General features: G+C 34.4%; 1 protein-coding gene across 2 annotated transcripts in view; it reads left to right on the top strand.

The window, feature by feature from the left end:
- LOC113496557 (lachesin-like) overlaps nt 1–17,015 on the top strand; it is a 44,692-nt gene that overhangs the window by 14,642 nt on the left and 13,035 nt on the right. For both annotated transcript variants that reach the window (XM_026875817.1, XM_026875816.1), the window contains 2 exons: nt 14,301–14,407; nt 16,650–16,835. In XM_026875817.1, coding sequence (XP_026731618.1) covers nt 14,301–14,407; nt 16,650–16,835 — 293 coding nt within the window. The remainder of the gene's footprint in view (nt 1–14,300; nt 14,408–16,649; nt 16,836–17,015) is intronic.

Genomic DNA, 17,015 nt, shown 5'->3' with positions numbered 1-17,015 from the left:
GAGGATTACGAAACGAGGTCGCATCTTCAGCATCTGACTTCAACTGACGACAGTTTTAAGCGTTTTCAACATGACGTAAGCTCGCTAATTAATGTTTGTTGCTGTTTATATGTGCAGTGAATTATTAAATATCATACCATTAAATTGTTATTAAAGTTTGACTTGAATAGTTCTACGGGTAATTGTTTGAGCTAAGCATGTTAAGAACAATTGTGAAGGTTCTAGATTGTTCGACGCTTATTGAGTCAAAGTACTAAAAATCTTATAGTTTGAAAAAGATTTAACGACTGGTCATCTTAGTCATAGTATAAAACATGTTTACGACCCTAAAAATAAATTAAGGCGTTCCAAAGTTCTACCTAAAACATTCTCCGACAAGTTTTTTTTATCAGATCCTGTATTTGTATTAAGCTTAAAAAAAACTGTTCCGTTTCATTGTTTCTGTATAAGATCATAATATTGGAGAAACCTCCGAAAAAAGGTAGTATTACAAAATCTTCCCTAAACATCGAACCAACTTATTTCTATACTTCGATAAGGTTTTTATCAAACTTGATAACCTAACCCGCCGTTTGTCGCTTATACCTTTTCTTATACATGTACCCTTTGTTGTCGACCCAAAAATATACAAATAAATATAAACATACAAGTAAACAATAACTACACAAAATATACAAATGACAAAATACGCTCGTGAACAAAAGATTTGTTTCTATGTCAAACTTGAAGAAAAAGTTAGTTCGCATTAAAAGTAAAAATCGGATAATTTGGAAAAGAGGTTTGAGTTCCGAGGCCGGGTAAGAAGAGTCTGGATAATGTCCTCTGGCACTAATTAAAACTTTGGAAACAGCGAGAAAAAGGGTTGAGAAATATGGCATTTGGCGGATAGTAATGGCACTGTGGTCTTATTTAATTTCCACAGTTTTTCTTCTTGAATTCGGATTAGAATTCTGATTTATTTAGTTTTCTGAAAGGTACTACTGGCTTTTACGGAGTTCCTAAAATAAAATAATTATATTTTCAAGAAAACATAAAGCTTTTAGAAAGTTTATTAAGCAACCTAAATTACGCGGTACTCAAGAAATTAAAAATAATCTGGATTTAAGAGTAAAATAATCAAATAAAAATAGCTTGAATAGAACATGGTTTTCATGAACATACATTTAAATGCTAGTTAAATGCTCCCTAAACTACTACCAATAAAGATATATCTCTAAAGCCAATACGTAATCACTAAACTAATTTAGTTTTTCCCAGCTAAATCTGTTCAATCAAAACCAAACTAGAGTGAATGTATTTATACCATGAGCCGCCGATTTTGTTTTTTTCTGAGCACCAAAAGGAAGTGGCGTATTAATTAATTCCCTCATCAATCATTTGCCGCCTTCTCTTGAACCCGACGTCATTCGCATTGTTAGAAGTCGACGGGATCACGCAAAAATAAAAATGGCTACCTACAACAGTCTTTAGCTACGATTTTTTCTTATAGTTACAATAATTAATATGACTAGAGATTTTCGTTTCTTAAAAGATGATTTTTTGTTAAAGATTTGACGCGTAGGGCCTTTGACTGGACAACAAAGGTTCAGTTTTGGAAGAAGGTGCTTAAGAAACAGCAAAACAAAATAATATTTATCATAACGTACCCTCGTTACGTAAAGTAATATGCCGTGAGTGTGGGCTGTGAACGGAACAACTACTGCGTGCTTACGTAAGACTAAGCAGAGGATATATCAGGAAAATGGTCTCGAGCTTGCTTATGTGTACAAATAACATACACTATATAGTATCCCACATATATAGCCACTTTAGTTTACCTATCGTAGTGCAAATAGAGCACAAAACATAAAATGATATCAACAAAAATACACAAAAACATTTTCCCGTACAACGTGCAATTTCACCAAGATTTTTTCTTTATTCAGCCAGTCCGTCTAATAACTAGACAGAACGAAAACGTTTGCTATTTGAACGCAATCTTTCAACTTCCTGCCGAGTCGCCATCGACGCAATTAAGCACAGGAAGACAACTAATGACGTCACACCCCAATCTTTTCGTTTACACTTGTAGCCCCGCTGTGCAGCCTTTAACAATACTCGTGATCGTAGATAATACGCCGTTTTCTTTCTATTATGCCTCGGCTAATTGGAAACGAAAGAGTATTTATATTTTAGTAACTACTTTTTGCTTTTGTGTTATATTTAGAATCCTTTGTGGAATATTGAGTCTGGATTATTTGTGAGGAATATTGAATAACAGTGATTAAAAGCTGACCTATATTGACGTAATATTGGGATATTTTTCTTTTTCATTAATCAATATTTGCGTAAAACTTAAGTAAATAAAGTGAGGTTACACCATAAAATGGGTCGTTAAATCATTTCGTGTTAATGTCTTCCTTAGTATTCAATACTTAAGCCCAATTTATAATAAACCAAATTCCTTAAGCGAACTTTGAGGGGAATATTTTTACATGAACTGGTGTTTTAATTATTATAATTACTGTAAACTCCGTAACTTTATTGTTTCAATAAACACGGGACGGAATGCGCGCAACCTCGTTGAACAAATTACTCTGAAGAGATAAAGTTACTTGAAGACGTTTAGTTCTTTTCTTGGTCGTTATGTTTTGAGGGTTTCCTTTGCTTTGTTTATCAACAACTTAATTACAAGAACATATAGCAGTATTTATTTTAAGTGTTTTTCTGCAAGTCATTAACGAACTTAAATAGTTTTCCAATGTCGAAGTGCGCTAGAGTAACGACGATGCGCTCTACTTTCATTGCTTTCTAAATGTATTAGCTAGCAGTAAGCGACGCAACTAACTTGCAAGCAACTAAACTCTGCAACCTTTTAGACGAAGCAGGTTTAGTTAGCACCAATCACTGGTTGAGTCTTCGTAAGTTGTAAAGCGAAGAAATAAGACCACGATAAACGCGGCTTAATTACCAAATCTGTCAGAACACGTAAAACTCGGCACTAATTAATGTAGGCAGTCTACAAACTTCATAACAATTTCATTAGCTCTTACAAATTGCGTAAAGAATATAAACTAAGTGGGGATAACACCTCTTTTGTGATTTTGTGCCTCTTCAGGTACGTTTTATTATTTAATCGTGTAAAATACGAATTTGCTTCATATGAAAAAATATTGAAAGAAGATTTTAGTAAATAAACTTTGTTTTTAAACTATAAGTATAAAAATCGGACTATCTTTCATGAAACAATATTAAGTAAAATTAGAAAAGGTTAAAAAACAGAAGACTTGTTCGAAAACTTGATAATATAATATTTTCGAAAAGACACTGAAATATTTACATAAAACAGACATTAAATATATTTTGTTAATCTGGTCTCAGAGAAATCTAATTACATAGTCCATACAGGAATTATTCAACTACATATTTAGCAAAAAGTCTATTAAAAAGAGGCACATAAGTTTTGAATGGCAATACAAATAGGTACTTCCACCGAATTTCGGCAAAAATTGATTTCATAAAAAGAAAATTACGACATTTTTTACTCGATGTTAACACTGTACTTAACGATGAACACTATTTTAAAAGACACGTTCGTAAATATAAAGAGCACATTTTGAAGGGGCAGAGGAAATTCGGGCGCCTTTTAGGGGCCATATAACCTCGAACGAAATATAAACCCTCACAAATAGTTTGGGACGACATTTAGAAACGAACGCGCAATAAAGATGTCCATGTATTTTTAAATGTCTTAAGTATGGAGAAAAATATATCTTGAGGAAATAATAATAAATCTGCAATGTACAGCCCTTTGAACAAGGGAAGCTGCAATACATCACCTCTGCCAGTAATAAACCCTCGTAGGGCCATCCTACTCCATTCTTTTATTTCAATAACCCTCAGATTGTTGAAAACTTTGAGTATTATTACACTCTTTTGGAAATAAAAAAGAAATGGCGCCGTTCTGAGTTTACTGTTCAACGTAGCTATGGAATGTTTATAGGTGTGGATCGTTTTAATGTGCAAATTTTATGTTGGATTTAAAGTTACATTATATCATTTTATATTATGTTAATCTAATAATGCGGTATTCATTGACAGAATTATCGGCTGACTATTGTCATCGATTGCTGAGTACACAAACATTAATATTTTTTTGTACGTGCGTTGCCGTTATTTGTGTTCTTTCCAGCACTCAACTGAAATACACAATCAAAATAACAATACTTGCACAAAAATCTAACTGTTTGATAAAAAATCGGAACAAGAAAATAAGTCTCATAAGAGTCGAAAAAACGTTGCCGTTGGCTGAACAAACCTTGTTATTACCTGAACTGATTGATTTTACCTTAAGTACTCTGGCAACAAGAAATTCGAAAAGGGTACATTTGATACAAGCATCAAAATAAATTATATTAAGGTGAGAAAGCGCGATTCTTCGTCACGCAATCTCTAATGGCGTAATAAAGTTAGAGAAAAGAAAACTTGGCAACGCTAAACCAGTGGCGCCCTCTTTTGCGTATTTATTAACATCGCCACTATAATGAGACCTCTAGGTTTTTGTATCTAGTGTTTTTCTTTGTTGAAGTAGGGTGGATTGTTAGAGGCCAGTGTTAGTGGTCGTGTTATAAAATCTGTTTGTGCTAAAGTCGTCACGCGCCCCCGCTGATGAGCCGAAGACGTGATATCACTCACTCGAACGTGACTCTCGTTTCATTTGAGATGTTACGCCTATATCTTAGTCCCACTAAAACATCAACACAAGTACACAGCTTTTTTGTTTGTTTTTCTATCGTAGCTATCCATTGATACCTTTTTGGAAATCGGGCAATATTTTTTTAGAGACAAACTTTTTTAATCACCTTTTGCTTATGATAAAGATTTATCTACTGTAAAAATTGTTTTCTTAATGTTAAACTTACAACTTAAAATTACAAAAAAAAACATAATATTTTTTATTCATCAAAACGTGCACAGAATGTCACATATCACCAAAAATAGCTAAACTTTAAAAAGTTTTATGGCGATTCATTAAGTGAAAACCCACTTAGTTTTATAATATTGTTTGTAACTAACCTGTATTTGACATCACAGTAAAGTTATATCAATTACGATTTTAACAGCCTACTTTTATACTACCAAAGGGAAATGTGGCCTTATCCTAATAACATTTACGACTGTACACACGCTTTACGCAATCTGATATTGGTTCCCAAATAGTCAGGCGAAGACATTATTAATTCTGTTTACACATATAATATGTATATTTGTCGGTTAATTCTGGTAATTTGCTAAACTACATAAACATGCTTATAGCCTTAATTGTACGTAATATTATTGAACTAGTTGAATATATTGCACTGAATCCTGATATCTGATAGGTTACGTAAAGATTTTTTCGATATTCTCTCCTCTTTGAATGAAAGCGGGACAAAGTTTGTTTTGTGTGTCGGACTGTTGTTCGCCTTCCACACAAAACTATTGCAGGAATTTTGATCTTGTTATAGTTATTAGTCCTCGGCAACATGCATATGCATTTATATTATGAAGGCACGCGGATGGTCTAGACTGACTGAAGACTGGAAGCCAACCCCAACATAGTTGGGAAAAGGCTAGGCCGATGATGATGAAGTGGATGGTCTAATAATGATGATAGTCCAGCAGACGTTTCCAAAACATATATATCGATTGGACTTTATAGTATCTAGTTTTTTTCTTCAGATCTTTACGGACGTAGCCACTAGCAACAACTAGTAGAAAAATTAAATAGTCTACAAAATAACTTATAGATAGTACTCTAGACGTCCAGACAGCAAAATGTGATTAATAGATCAATCGTCAAACCTAGAAACGCTAAAACGAACTAAATTATGCATAGAAAACCCCTTTTCATCGCGTTAAGTTGAAATTCTATCCAAATATAACATTCAGAAAGTTACTTAAGGGTAAATCCTACGAAATATGAAGACAATATTATTAATGTGTTAAGGTTATTCCAGATTACCTGTTGTGATATTACGTACGAAATAAATGTACTTTACTTGTAATATAATTCTTGGTAGATGTGAGTACGAATGGATCTTTCCCCTGGGCGTTGTAGGCTATGATTGATGATAGCAATGACTACGCGACACAATATAATATATAATTATTCAGGGAAATACGGAATACAGAGAATAAAAAAAGTTAAAAAAAATAGATAGATAGGTTTCGTACCGGTTACTGGTCTATAAATCGGTGACGGGTTGTTAGAAAGATGGACAGACAGCGGGGTTTTGATAGTGGAATCATGATTTATCCTTTGGATACGGACCCAAAGAAAGAAGTAGTGTTAATTGAAATAAAACAAAATAAAAAACTACGTACTTTTAGTCTTCATTTCAGTAAACAGGTAAAAAAATCTAAGTATAGAGGTAATTTTCCTGAAAAGAGTGATAAGTAATAAAAATCAGTCAGTTACTTGTATATTTTAGCAAGGTATAAAAGCAGGTTATATTGAGCAATACGAACCAAAAATCCCACATAAAAATCACTCATCGCAAATCGAAAGTATTTTCACACCAAATTCTACCCCAACAAAAAGCTAACTCAAGGAAAATCATTACGGGAAACCGCACAAAAGTCGAAAGCAAATTAATTAAAAGTCGAAATCGAAAGAACATTTTTAATGCCATTTAATTCTTGTGGTAAACTTACTAGCGACTGTATAGATATGTATGTAAATATAGATAAGTCTTTGTCTGAAAGCAATTTATAATAGTGACCAAAAGTGCACAGTAACAGGCAGCATTGCTGAAAATTGCATCCTAGACATCTAGCTTCATGATAAATGGTTCAGTCTGTCTTTAAGAATGTTGCCAGACAGTTAAACTATGGACGGGACAAGTCATCCATCGTAATAATGTGACGCATCTTACCTATCCATTTTCCTTTGCTTATGTCGTAGAAAAAATGTAATTTTATCGTGTCTAGGATGAATGGTAACGCGCTTATTGGAAGCAGAAGAGCTGAAAAAATTTTGTCGTTCATAGATTCAGTTCCTTCTTACTTTTATCTGTTAGCTCCTTAACGTAGCGGCATTCATTAAGAGCGCAATTACGAGTTTGAAACCGTCTTGACGTAGATACATCATCTGTTATCTGCAGCGCAATAAAATATGAAAGGAAAACTCATAATATCGGCGCAAACTTATTCCTAAGCGAATCCTCAGAAGTGTGTCATTTGAACTCGAATTCAAAATAGAATATTGTTGTCATAGTTTCGATTCTTCTACAAGACTTTATTGCTAAGTTATAACGAAATCCCATCAATTAAGTACATTAGTCTGCCGAAAACACATGTAACGTAGTTGTTGTTAAAAAACGGCGCGCAAAACACAAGCTGCGCTGTGACCACATTAATAATTTATCAGCCACATGACGGCTGTTTGCTAATAAAGCGTGGATTCGCGCTGGAAATATTAATAAAAGCAGCTTGCCGCCGGAACTCGGACGGTCGGAACCGGCGCACGTCCAATGACAAATGACCAGTTGAAACTTTCATTTAGTTTACCATTTGAATTAAGCGACCAAAAATCAAAATATAGGATATCACATTTTTGTCATTAGCACGTGCTGAAGTAGTTATTGCTGAATATTTTTGGTAATATCGTTTTACGTAACCACAAACAATATACGTATACCAGTATCAAACCATTGATCAACCAAGCTACGTATAAAATGGATAGGTAAGTTCATATGATTACCCTCGTATAATAATGGACTTGCAACAAAATAATCCTGTGTATTTGCACACCTTCTTTCAATATTTTCCATTTTTACAGTCTAAAGAAAACCTAAGCATTTTCATTATACCTTATTTCATTTTGGACAAAGTTTTATTCATTCATTATTCATGCCATAAAAGCACTCGCTCACATTCTAACTAAATAATTTTCTCAAACGTTGTCATTAACGTAAACAACTCCGATGTAATTCGTTTTGCAATGTACATAATTACTTCATAATTAAAGTGTAAATCCTTTTCGTGGGAAGAATTTCACCTTTTCGCGCAAACTCTGACGTAAATATTGTATGGATCACCGGACATGAATTTCGTAATGTTTGCATTATTTAGTAGTTCCGTTATGTACGTAGAACTCTAAATAATGTTTAATTCACATTTGTTGGTAATGGTTGCTATGTATATCTTTTTTTATACTGCTGTATTTATAGGTCCAGTTCTCTGACGAATAACACTATACTTTTTTATTGTTAACGAGTAATGTCTACTGAGAAACAATCGTATTTGTGGAACCCATGAATTTGTTCTAAAAATACAACCCTATCAGCAACCATTAAGGTAAAATAAGCAACTATTAGGTACATAATAAGTATCGACAACGGTTGTCGTTCTCTCCATTGCTAAAAGTAAATATAAATTGACCATATTCTACCTTCTAAAATCAAAGTTGGTAGTTTTAATTGGGTAAGACGAAAAATATAGTTAGGAAAGTTTGTACATATCTAGTTGAGCCCCACGTTCATGCCCACGGATAAAAGCAGCTTAAATTATACCTTCCGTTGACCACCCAGGACTTCACAAATCTTTTCAAATGTCCAGCCGTTTAAGTGGAATAGCAACATAAATCCACGCATAGACACAAACGTTATTGCAATTATTTATCGACAACAATAAATTTGGTATAAAATTGTTTGATAATTAAAGGATTTCAAAAACATTGATAGTTGCCTCAACTGGTAACAAACCCGCTAGCACAGAACAACTATTCTTAACTTAATATGTACCTATTTAAGCTGGTCGGTTATATCGATTGACTTAATTCAAAATCACAAATGCATTAGCAGGAGCCTAATTCAATCCGCTTTATCTAGAATACGTCAAACAATGGACATTCTGTGACAGATTTGATACGAATAATTATATGCTAATTTACTAGACACAATTAGGCCGACCATATGGTCTGCTTGTCAGTCAGTATCGACTGGTTCAGGCTACAACTTGATAGATAGCTACAACCTTTTATGTTCAGAAGACGAGGAAAGAATTAATGAAAAATTAGTTATGTTGATAAAAAAACCTGAACACAAAAATTATTAAATTTAAAGACCCCCCGTAGTTAAAACTTTCATCACCTACAATTTTTCAAATGGCTTGACCGATTTCCTCAAACATGCCTAAGGACACTCGCGCATAATTCACCATTTATACAAAACAAACGAAATTTAAAATCGCTCAATCCTTTGGCAAGTTATGATGCCACAAACAGACAGACACGCTGATTGCACGCATACCTCCATTCTTTCGCGTCGGGGATTTACAAAACAAATTAAAACCGTAGCAGTTATGGAAGAGAGTCGTTGCTCTATACCGTGCAGTGCTTTCTCGCATGCACAACTTAGAACCTTCTTACTTAAGAGGCACTGATAGTCCTCCATATACAATAACAACTTCGCACGCAAAGACGGGACTAGCTCCTTAATGGTCTCGCGCAGTTAAGTTAGACGTGCACCCGCGTTCTTCATTACAACTCTCGCTTTTTGTTTAGCAGAGCAGTTGACAGCCGCTTTTTAAAGCAGTCGATGCAACGGCTTAATCTGAGGCAACTGGTAACCTGTTAATGATTGTCAGTGTGATTTATATTAATTGTTTGCTCTTATTTATACGTACAATTTACGTCTCAACACCATCATAATCTTCAGCTATTGTCTTTTCGCTGCTGGGCTTAGTTGTCCCCATTTTCCAGGCATTTTCTACAATCCAACGCTAGTCTCATCCAGAGTCGACCTGAGACGTTAACAATATCGTCGAACCATCTTTCTCCAATTTTACGTAGCTTGCACTTCATTTAAATATTGAATATATATAGGAATTTTCCGATTGGTCAAATAGTATCTGAAACAAAAAGGCTCTGTTTAGTCTCTTTTACCGTCAGATTTAATCAATATCATTTCATAAACATAAACTTAACGTGGGCAAACTTAAAAACGTAAAATTTTACATCTAAAACAGCTACGCACTGGGTTTTAGATAGAACAAGTCATAATTACGACTTTATCCTATAAATATAGGTACCAACTTAGACAAAATATAGAGAAAAGAAGTCCGTACATCTGTTCTAATAATATTAAATCCCTATATAACTAAAAATACTTCATACAGTTTATTATTGGAATATTACGCATGACACTTATTAAAAATTATAATAATGTGTTCGCACCTAATACTAATATTTTTAATATCTCATATCTGCGCGCGATTTTAATATATTTAAGCTTGAGATCTTTTCCCAAGCGAGATTTTTATAAGTTCAAATTCTACGAAGTACGTTGACACCAATTTTCACAAGGTTCAACGGTTTTATGCCTAGTTAGATCAACATTTAAATATTACACGAAGTGTAGTCAGTTTAAATATCGTCAAATAAAGTATTGAGTAATACGGAGAGGCACGTGTTAACTCTATTTTGTTTTAAGTAACCTCATTGACGTTTTCGATCGTAGAAAACTTGTTATGAGTCTGGGTGTCTTTATGCATGGGACTTGAATGTTTGTGAAACCCTCCGCGACAAAATAATTAAATTCTATAATGCGAGAGTGTTTTTTTTTCGATAAGGCACAAGGTATGTGAAAATGATGGTCAATTCCAAACAATCTCAACGTCATACGCAATTGATCTTGCATAACTTTAACAATCAATATATAGTCCGGTGAAATGGTCAAGACATACTAAATATATCGCACACATATTCCCATGGTGTTATAATCCCATCTCGATACAAAGAAAATATTAATATTTTACCATTAAATATTCACGACGCGATATTTTCTTGATATTGTAAACCTTACTGATTTATCATTCGCGTGATGGTCGACGTAGCAAGGCGCTGTCTCTACCGGAAAATATATGGCCTCTTTGAAGCGCAGAAAGATGGGTAATTTCATTGAATTTATGAACGTATCACCGCTGATATTGCGACGTCGGAAATTTGTACGTAAAATTGTTATAAACATTGTATTTAATGTTCACTACTATAAGATATTTCAATTTATTGTGACGTGTCTAAGTAAAATCTTAAACAAATTAGTTGAAAAGAATTTAAATAAATATGTTCACATTTTAAACAGTTTTCAATCAATTTAAATCATTGTAACTGAAACTGAACAAATTTTAGTTTACGTTTGGTCAAAGTCTGCTTTTATTTTACCAGTAGAGAACAAAGTATACATTTTTGGTGATTGATTTATTTTTAGAGAGATATATATATATATATTTAGATATATGTATACTCCTTTCCATGATCGGTTCTTAATTAAATGTTATATAGGCTTCTTATGACTCTTAATCAGAACGTTATTTTGATTAGTTCCGAGAAAAAGGAACTTTACAAATGTTACGAAATAATCGTACTACTCATTTATAGACACTTACAATAAATATCGAAGAAATAATATAGGCGTAATAAAATCATAGAAATATTAATTTAATCAACAGTGTCAATAGAAATATAAACTTTGAAGAAAACTTTGGCACGGAACCATTATTAATAAGTTGCAAAAGTTATTACAATTAGAAACTCTAGCAATATACTAACGAGTTCCTAACTAAGATGTACGATTTATATAATAAAAGGGTGCAATTTTGATTAAAATAAATGAATGTCGGTATCAGTATTTTTATTTCTATATACACTTATAGGTCTAACCCAGCATATTTCACGACTCGTAGACTCATGTATGTTTTAAAAACCGAAAATAATAAAATGATATTAAGTAAAGTACCAAGCTTATTGTTTCTTATAAGCTATGGGTCTCTTAAAAGCAACACGACTTAACGTATACAGAGGGTGTGGAAGAAAGATGCCGCTTTACACCTTGTATTGCGCTCACGAGCTTCTACAACGAATATTACTTCAAGACGTAGTAGAAGACCTTAAAGACTTTTGCCTGCCATGAACCGGGACGTCTCCGTTTTGCGCAGTTCGCTGACACTTCCTCAATAGGAATAATAAAATCCTGTCTAAGAGCTGATTGTACAGCATTCGTTATTATAACAGAAGTTTTAAGTAAATTTGCTACAAATATAGGTAAAAAACAATGACGCGCAAATAAAAAACAGGTGAGTCATGAATAAGAGCAAATCGCAGGAGACTAGACGTGTTCCCGAAAATAGAGCGATTACCGCAGCTGCAGGAAAATGGCCGACTGTGTTTACGCTAAAACGGTAATACAAAAGCAATATCCAACACTTCTAGTGGCACCCACAACAAAAGCAGGATATTTTGTAAACATTTTACTGCGTCCCAGTCTGTGACGATATTGTGGACGCTGCCGTTGCAAAATGGCAGTTTTTACTGCCTTCCACGAGACCGTTCGGTAACGTAACATCCCTCTTATAGTTGTCGTTATACAAAAACGATTGTTTAAAAGTATGAATTTTTACCGTTCCACTTTGAACTCAGTTTCCTCAAGAAATTAATAAACTCGAGCAACGAGAAACTTCTCTTGTTTAAAAGGTAAACGTTGAATGGAGCAGTGGAGCAAAGCAAATTTGTTTTAAATATACTAATCAGATCTTTTCATAAAGTTAAATCAAAGTAACTTATCTACTGCAATGTTAGGTAAACCCCAGACTGAAGGACTTATTCACAGTATTAATTCTATATAAGCGGACTGGATTATATTTGAAAGTATAAGTCTCTCATGGGTTTTAAGTTAATTACTAAAAAAATACATAAACAATTACAAATTGAAAAACCTGCTAATAATGGAAAATAACTCTTCTTTTAATAATAAAAAAGAAAACTAGTAAAATATATTTTGTGTAGCCGTTTCATAATGACTTAAAGGATAGTACGACCAGTTTCAGATCCAACCGACTAGACTCCTTAATCAAGTGCCGATCTGACACTAGTCGGATTATAAAATAAAATAAAATCCCTTAACATTCGACTTTGGGACATTAGTCCCAAAACAGGATTCTTCCGCCGTTCCATTAAGACGGCCAACATCATAATTACGAAGGGCGATGTCAACGTTAGTTCTGCCTTAAACATAAGTACAATTTGGTTTCGCAAACTAAGTACAGCATAAGGAATGGAAAAAGCAAAATGATGTTTTGAATGTTGGCAGGCAAGCTTTCACACTTTGCCGCCTCTCGACGCTCGTTAAGGTGACAAAACATCGTTTTTAGTTTCCTCCAACGCACCGTATCTCTGGCCCAACTGCAATTTTCTCACTTAGGAACCATAGCGGGTGGCTATTTGCAAAACGTGTGAAACTTAGGCACTAAAGTTGCACTAGAGTTGAATTTTGTTTATGTTTAGTATGTAAATTACTTACGCCATAAAACTTTATAACGCAAAATTGTGTTAGGTTTAGATAAGGTTAGAACACAAACATTATTCTAAGACTTTATGCAGACTGATTTGACTTAAACTGTTAAACGAGTTTTGTTCTTATACATTTAAAAATAACCTAGATATAACTTCTTTTCTTGTATATTTTGAACATAAAAAGCTTCGACAACTGTTTCTCTCATATCTTTTAGTGTTCGCGGTTTTAGTTTCGAGAGTATTCCCACAAGTTGCAAAAATCTCCGTAAGCGTGAATATACAAAAATATCCACAAAACAAAGTTAGGCAAATCATACCAGCAAATATTCTGTTTATGTAGCCCATATATGAATATGTAAGTGACGCAATTGTAGCAAACAAGATCGCGGGCGCAAGCGGTCTACGTAGTTACTATCACTTGGCAAAGTTATTCGTGTCACTTCACATTTCAGAAGTTGGGACCGCGAATAACGGAACAAGTTGAAGTGGTTAGTTGACACTTTGTTGCAAGGTCCTAGCTAGGTGCAACTGTCGGCGACAGTATCGTAGACCGGCAACTTTGTGGGGCCGCGATAAGCCGCGTACATACCGCTCGCTAACTAATGTCTTGCGCGCTCATCACTAGCACTGTTGTGCTAACTTCTTACAAAATTCTCCGACCTTGTACTAGATACCTGGAGTATAAAGTGTGCCAAACTTATCTATTAAGAAAATACTTCGCAATTTCCACGTTAGTTTGTAACTTCATAATCAGGGAGACAACTTTAATCGAAGTTGAGTTTCGATCGATGAATACGTCAGACGTTTTAGTACACATTTACTTCGTTTCGAAATAACATTTTCTACAACAGAATCGTTTTATTCTAGAAATGTGTTGTAATACAATAAATTTTCATTTTTAGCCACGTAAGCAGAACTTTTAGTCTGTTGCTTTGTTTTCTTCTGTGAGTACCCGAATAAATTTCATATTTTTATTGTTTGTCCCCAGGAGGTATCGAGGTACCGGAGTTTGGCGAGCCCATCACAAACCTGACGCTGCCAATCGGACGTGACGCCACTTTCGAATGCATTGTTGTCAACCTTGGCAACTTTCGTGTGAGTACTACTCAACTTGATTGAAACTCAAAATTGTTCATAATATAAAACTATACACAGCTACAAATGTACCGTCGTCTTTCAAGACTCGGCTCTGTTTGTACTGGTCCAATTCAATCATCTCAAATTCATCCAATAAAATATATCAAAGATTTCAATACCATCTCACTTCAGTTAATCCCAGCCCGCAGGTATTTTATTATAACTGAATAATTTACGTTTGAATTAAGCCATTATTGCTCGGAACAATCTATATTAATAGTCTTCGTAGACAAAAAGCTTGCTCGGAGTCCCTGACAACTACGTAATAAAGTCGAGGAGCTGAATATTAATTATGTTAGTTAACTTGGATTAGCTAGTGAGTTTTAGGCCGCGAATAAACTATAGACAACAGTAAAATTACAAAGTAGTAAAGTTTTGATGCGCCGGATTACTGAACCGAAATAGTGAGAATATTGTCTAAGCCGCTTTGTGACGTATTGATAACTTACGAACCTAATTTAAAGACTGGCAATTGTAAGGTTTTATTTGAAATAGACAGAATTTTGTCTCATCCTTTTGGAAGGAAGATTCTTTTTTTTTGCAAGCAGAAAGTAACCACTCATAAAATTACATTTACAATCTAAACTATTCTCAAAACAAAACTGCGCATCAGTTTCTATTAAAAACTTACTTAAAATACGTAAGATTTTTTTTCTCAGATTTGTTCATAATTCATAATGTAATTACCTATTAATTATTACTATCGAAGATTTGACTTAAAACGTACAAAAATACGTTACCCCGTATACATAATTATTCTTAAAGAAAAACTAATCTTAAAAAATGTTTTACAAGAAATGTAGGTTAGCTACTAAGGCCCGCATGCGTAATTAATAGGTTTGTTTATGTATTTAAGCGAACCCTTTCCTTTCCAATGTCTTACTTGACCTAAAAATTAAGCAGATTAATATAAACGGCGTACAAAAACTTGCTCAATTATGAATACCTGTTTAAATGCAACAGCGGACGTGGGAGGGTATTATGGTACCCCTGCTTTATAATACGCCTTAATCATGCAAAACAAGCTGGCAAAACAATGTTTTTACAGTTCCTCTCCTATATGTAACGTACATACAACGTTTAACTGGCTCGTTGGTCTAGTGGTTTGTGGCTCTAACTGCTGTACCGGTTCGATTCCCACCCAGGACATTTTTGTGACTTGAGAACGATCATGTTTTCTGTGTCTGAGTGTAATGTATCTATAATTTGTATCTATATAGATATTTATTAGTATGTTTATCAGCTGTCTAGTTTGAGACTAGATGGCGTATTCGAAAGTTGTGGAATATTATACTATTCTATACGTACACATGTATGACGATCACGTCAGATTCATTTCGAATGTCTGAGTCAATTGAAATATCTATATTCGAATATATCAAAGTTATTGTCTATATAACAATGATAACAATATTGCAACAATTTATAGAATAGCTGCATAATTGTCACAAAGGATCCCTTCATGTAAATGTATTGTTGTTATTCGCGAGTGATCTGTTTGAATGTTATTGATTAAATTATTGTGCAAATAAATCAAAATTCTATCTTGATATTGGATACCAAGTGTACTGTTGTAACGAAATTGTTTTATGAAATGACTGCACGGGTATCCGAGTCCAAACACACTGTGTGCAACGTGTCGCGAGTTCGATCCCCGCGTAGCAGAAGTTGTGATCCACGAATACTTGTCCCGAGTCTGGATTTCTTTGTAAATGTGACTTGAATGTTTTAAAACCCCCGCGGCACAAGGGAGTAGTGTTACAAAATTCTTGTACATTTCGTGAGGGTGATTCATTATTTAATGATACAACGGTTTCCTTAAGCGAATTTACGTATATTTAATGCCCGACTAGTTTCAGGCCGATACGAAGATATCAGAACGATACCAATGACGAGCTGACGCGGAAGCGGGCTCGCAAGTCGATCCGGTAATCTACTTCAGCAATACCCGATAAATACCCGTAAAAAACCACTGCCATGCTAGTAGTCGAAAAAGAGAGCTCTATATACGGTGTAGAGCAATGTCTTCCATTTTATCAGTCGTTTCGTAAAAAGTGGCAATAATCCAGTCAGTATTACTAGTATTATAATCAAGACGAGTAATACTTCAAAGCTTTTCACTTTTCTTTCCATAACTCCAACGTTTGATTCCCAAAAATACCGTCATCTGGCCAAAAGCTCTACATTTTTCATCTTACAGGTGGGCTGGGTAAAAGCAGACACAAAGGCAATCCAGGCTATCCACGAGCACGTCATCACCCACAACCCTCGTGTCTCCGTCTCCCACAGCGACCACTCCACCTGGTACCTGCACATCAAAAATATACAGGAAGAGGACCGAGGGCAGTACATGTGCCAGATTAACACTGATCCGATGAAAAGTCAGGTAAGATAACTAACATTTGTACTTGATTCATAAGTCTAGTCAACCATGACTTACAAAGAATTATTAAAGTATTAATTATTTCGTCCTTGTACATTTTGTGCATAACATGACTCGTATAAAAGTAGGTGTATGACCTTCTCGAAAGGCTATTCGTTGCTATTCACATTAAAGTTATAGCTA

The sequence above is a fragment of the Trichoplusia ni genome, chromosome 8 (assembly GCF_003590095.1).
Source record: "Trichoplusia ni isolate ovarian cell line Hi5 chromosome 8, tn1, whole genome shotgun sequence".
Taxonomy (NCBI): Eukaryota; Metazoa; Arthropoda; class Insecta; order Lepidoptera; family Noctuidae; genus Trichoplusia; species Trichoplusia ni.
This window is presented reverse-complemented; position numbering and strand designations above follow the sequence as displayed.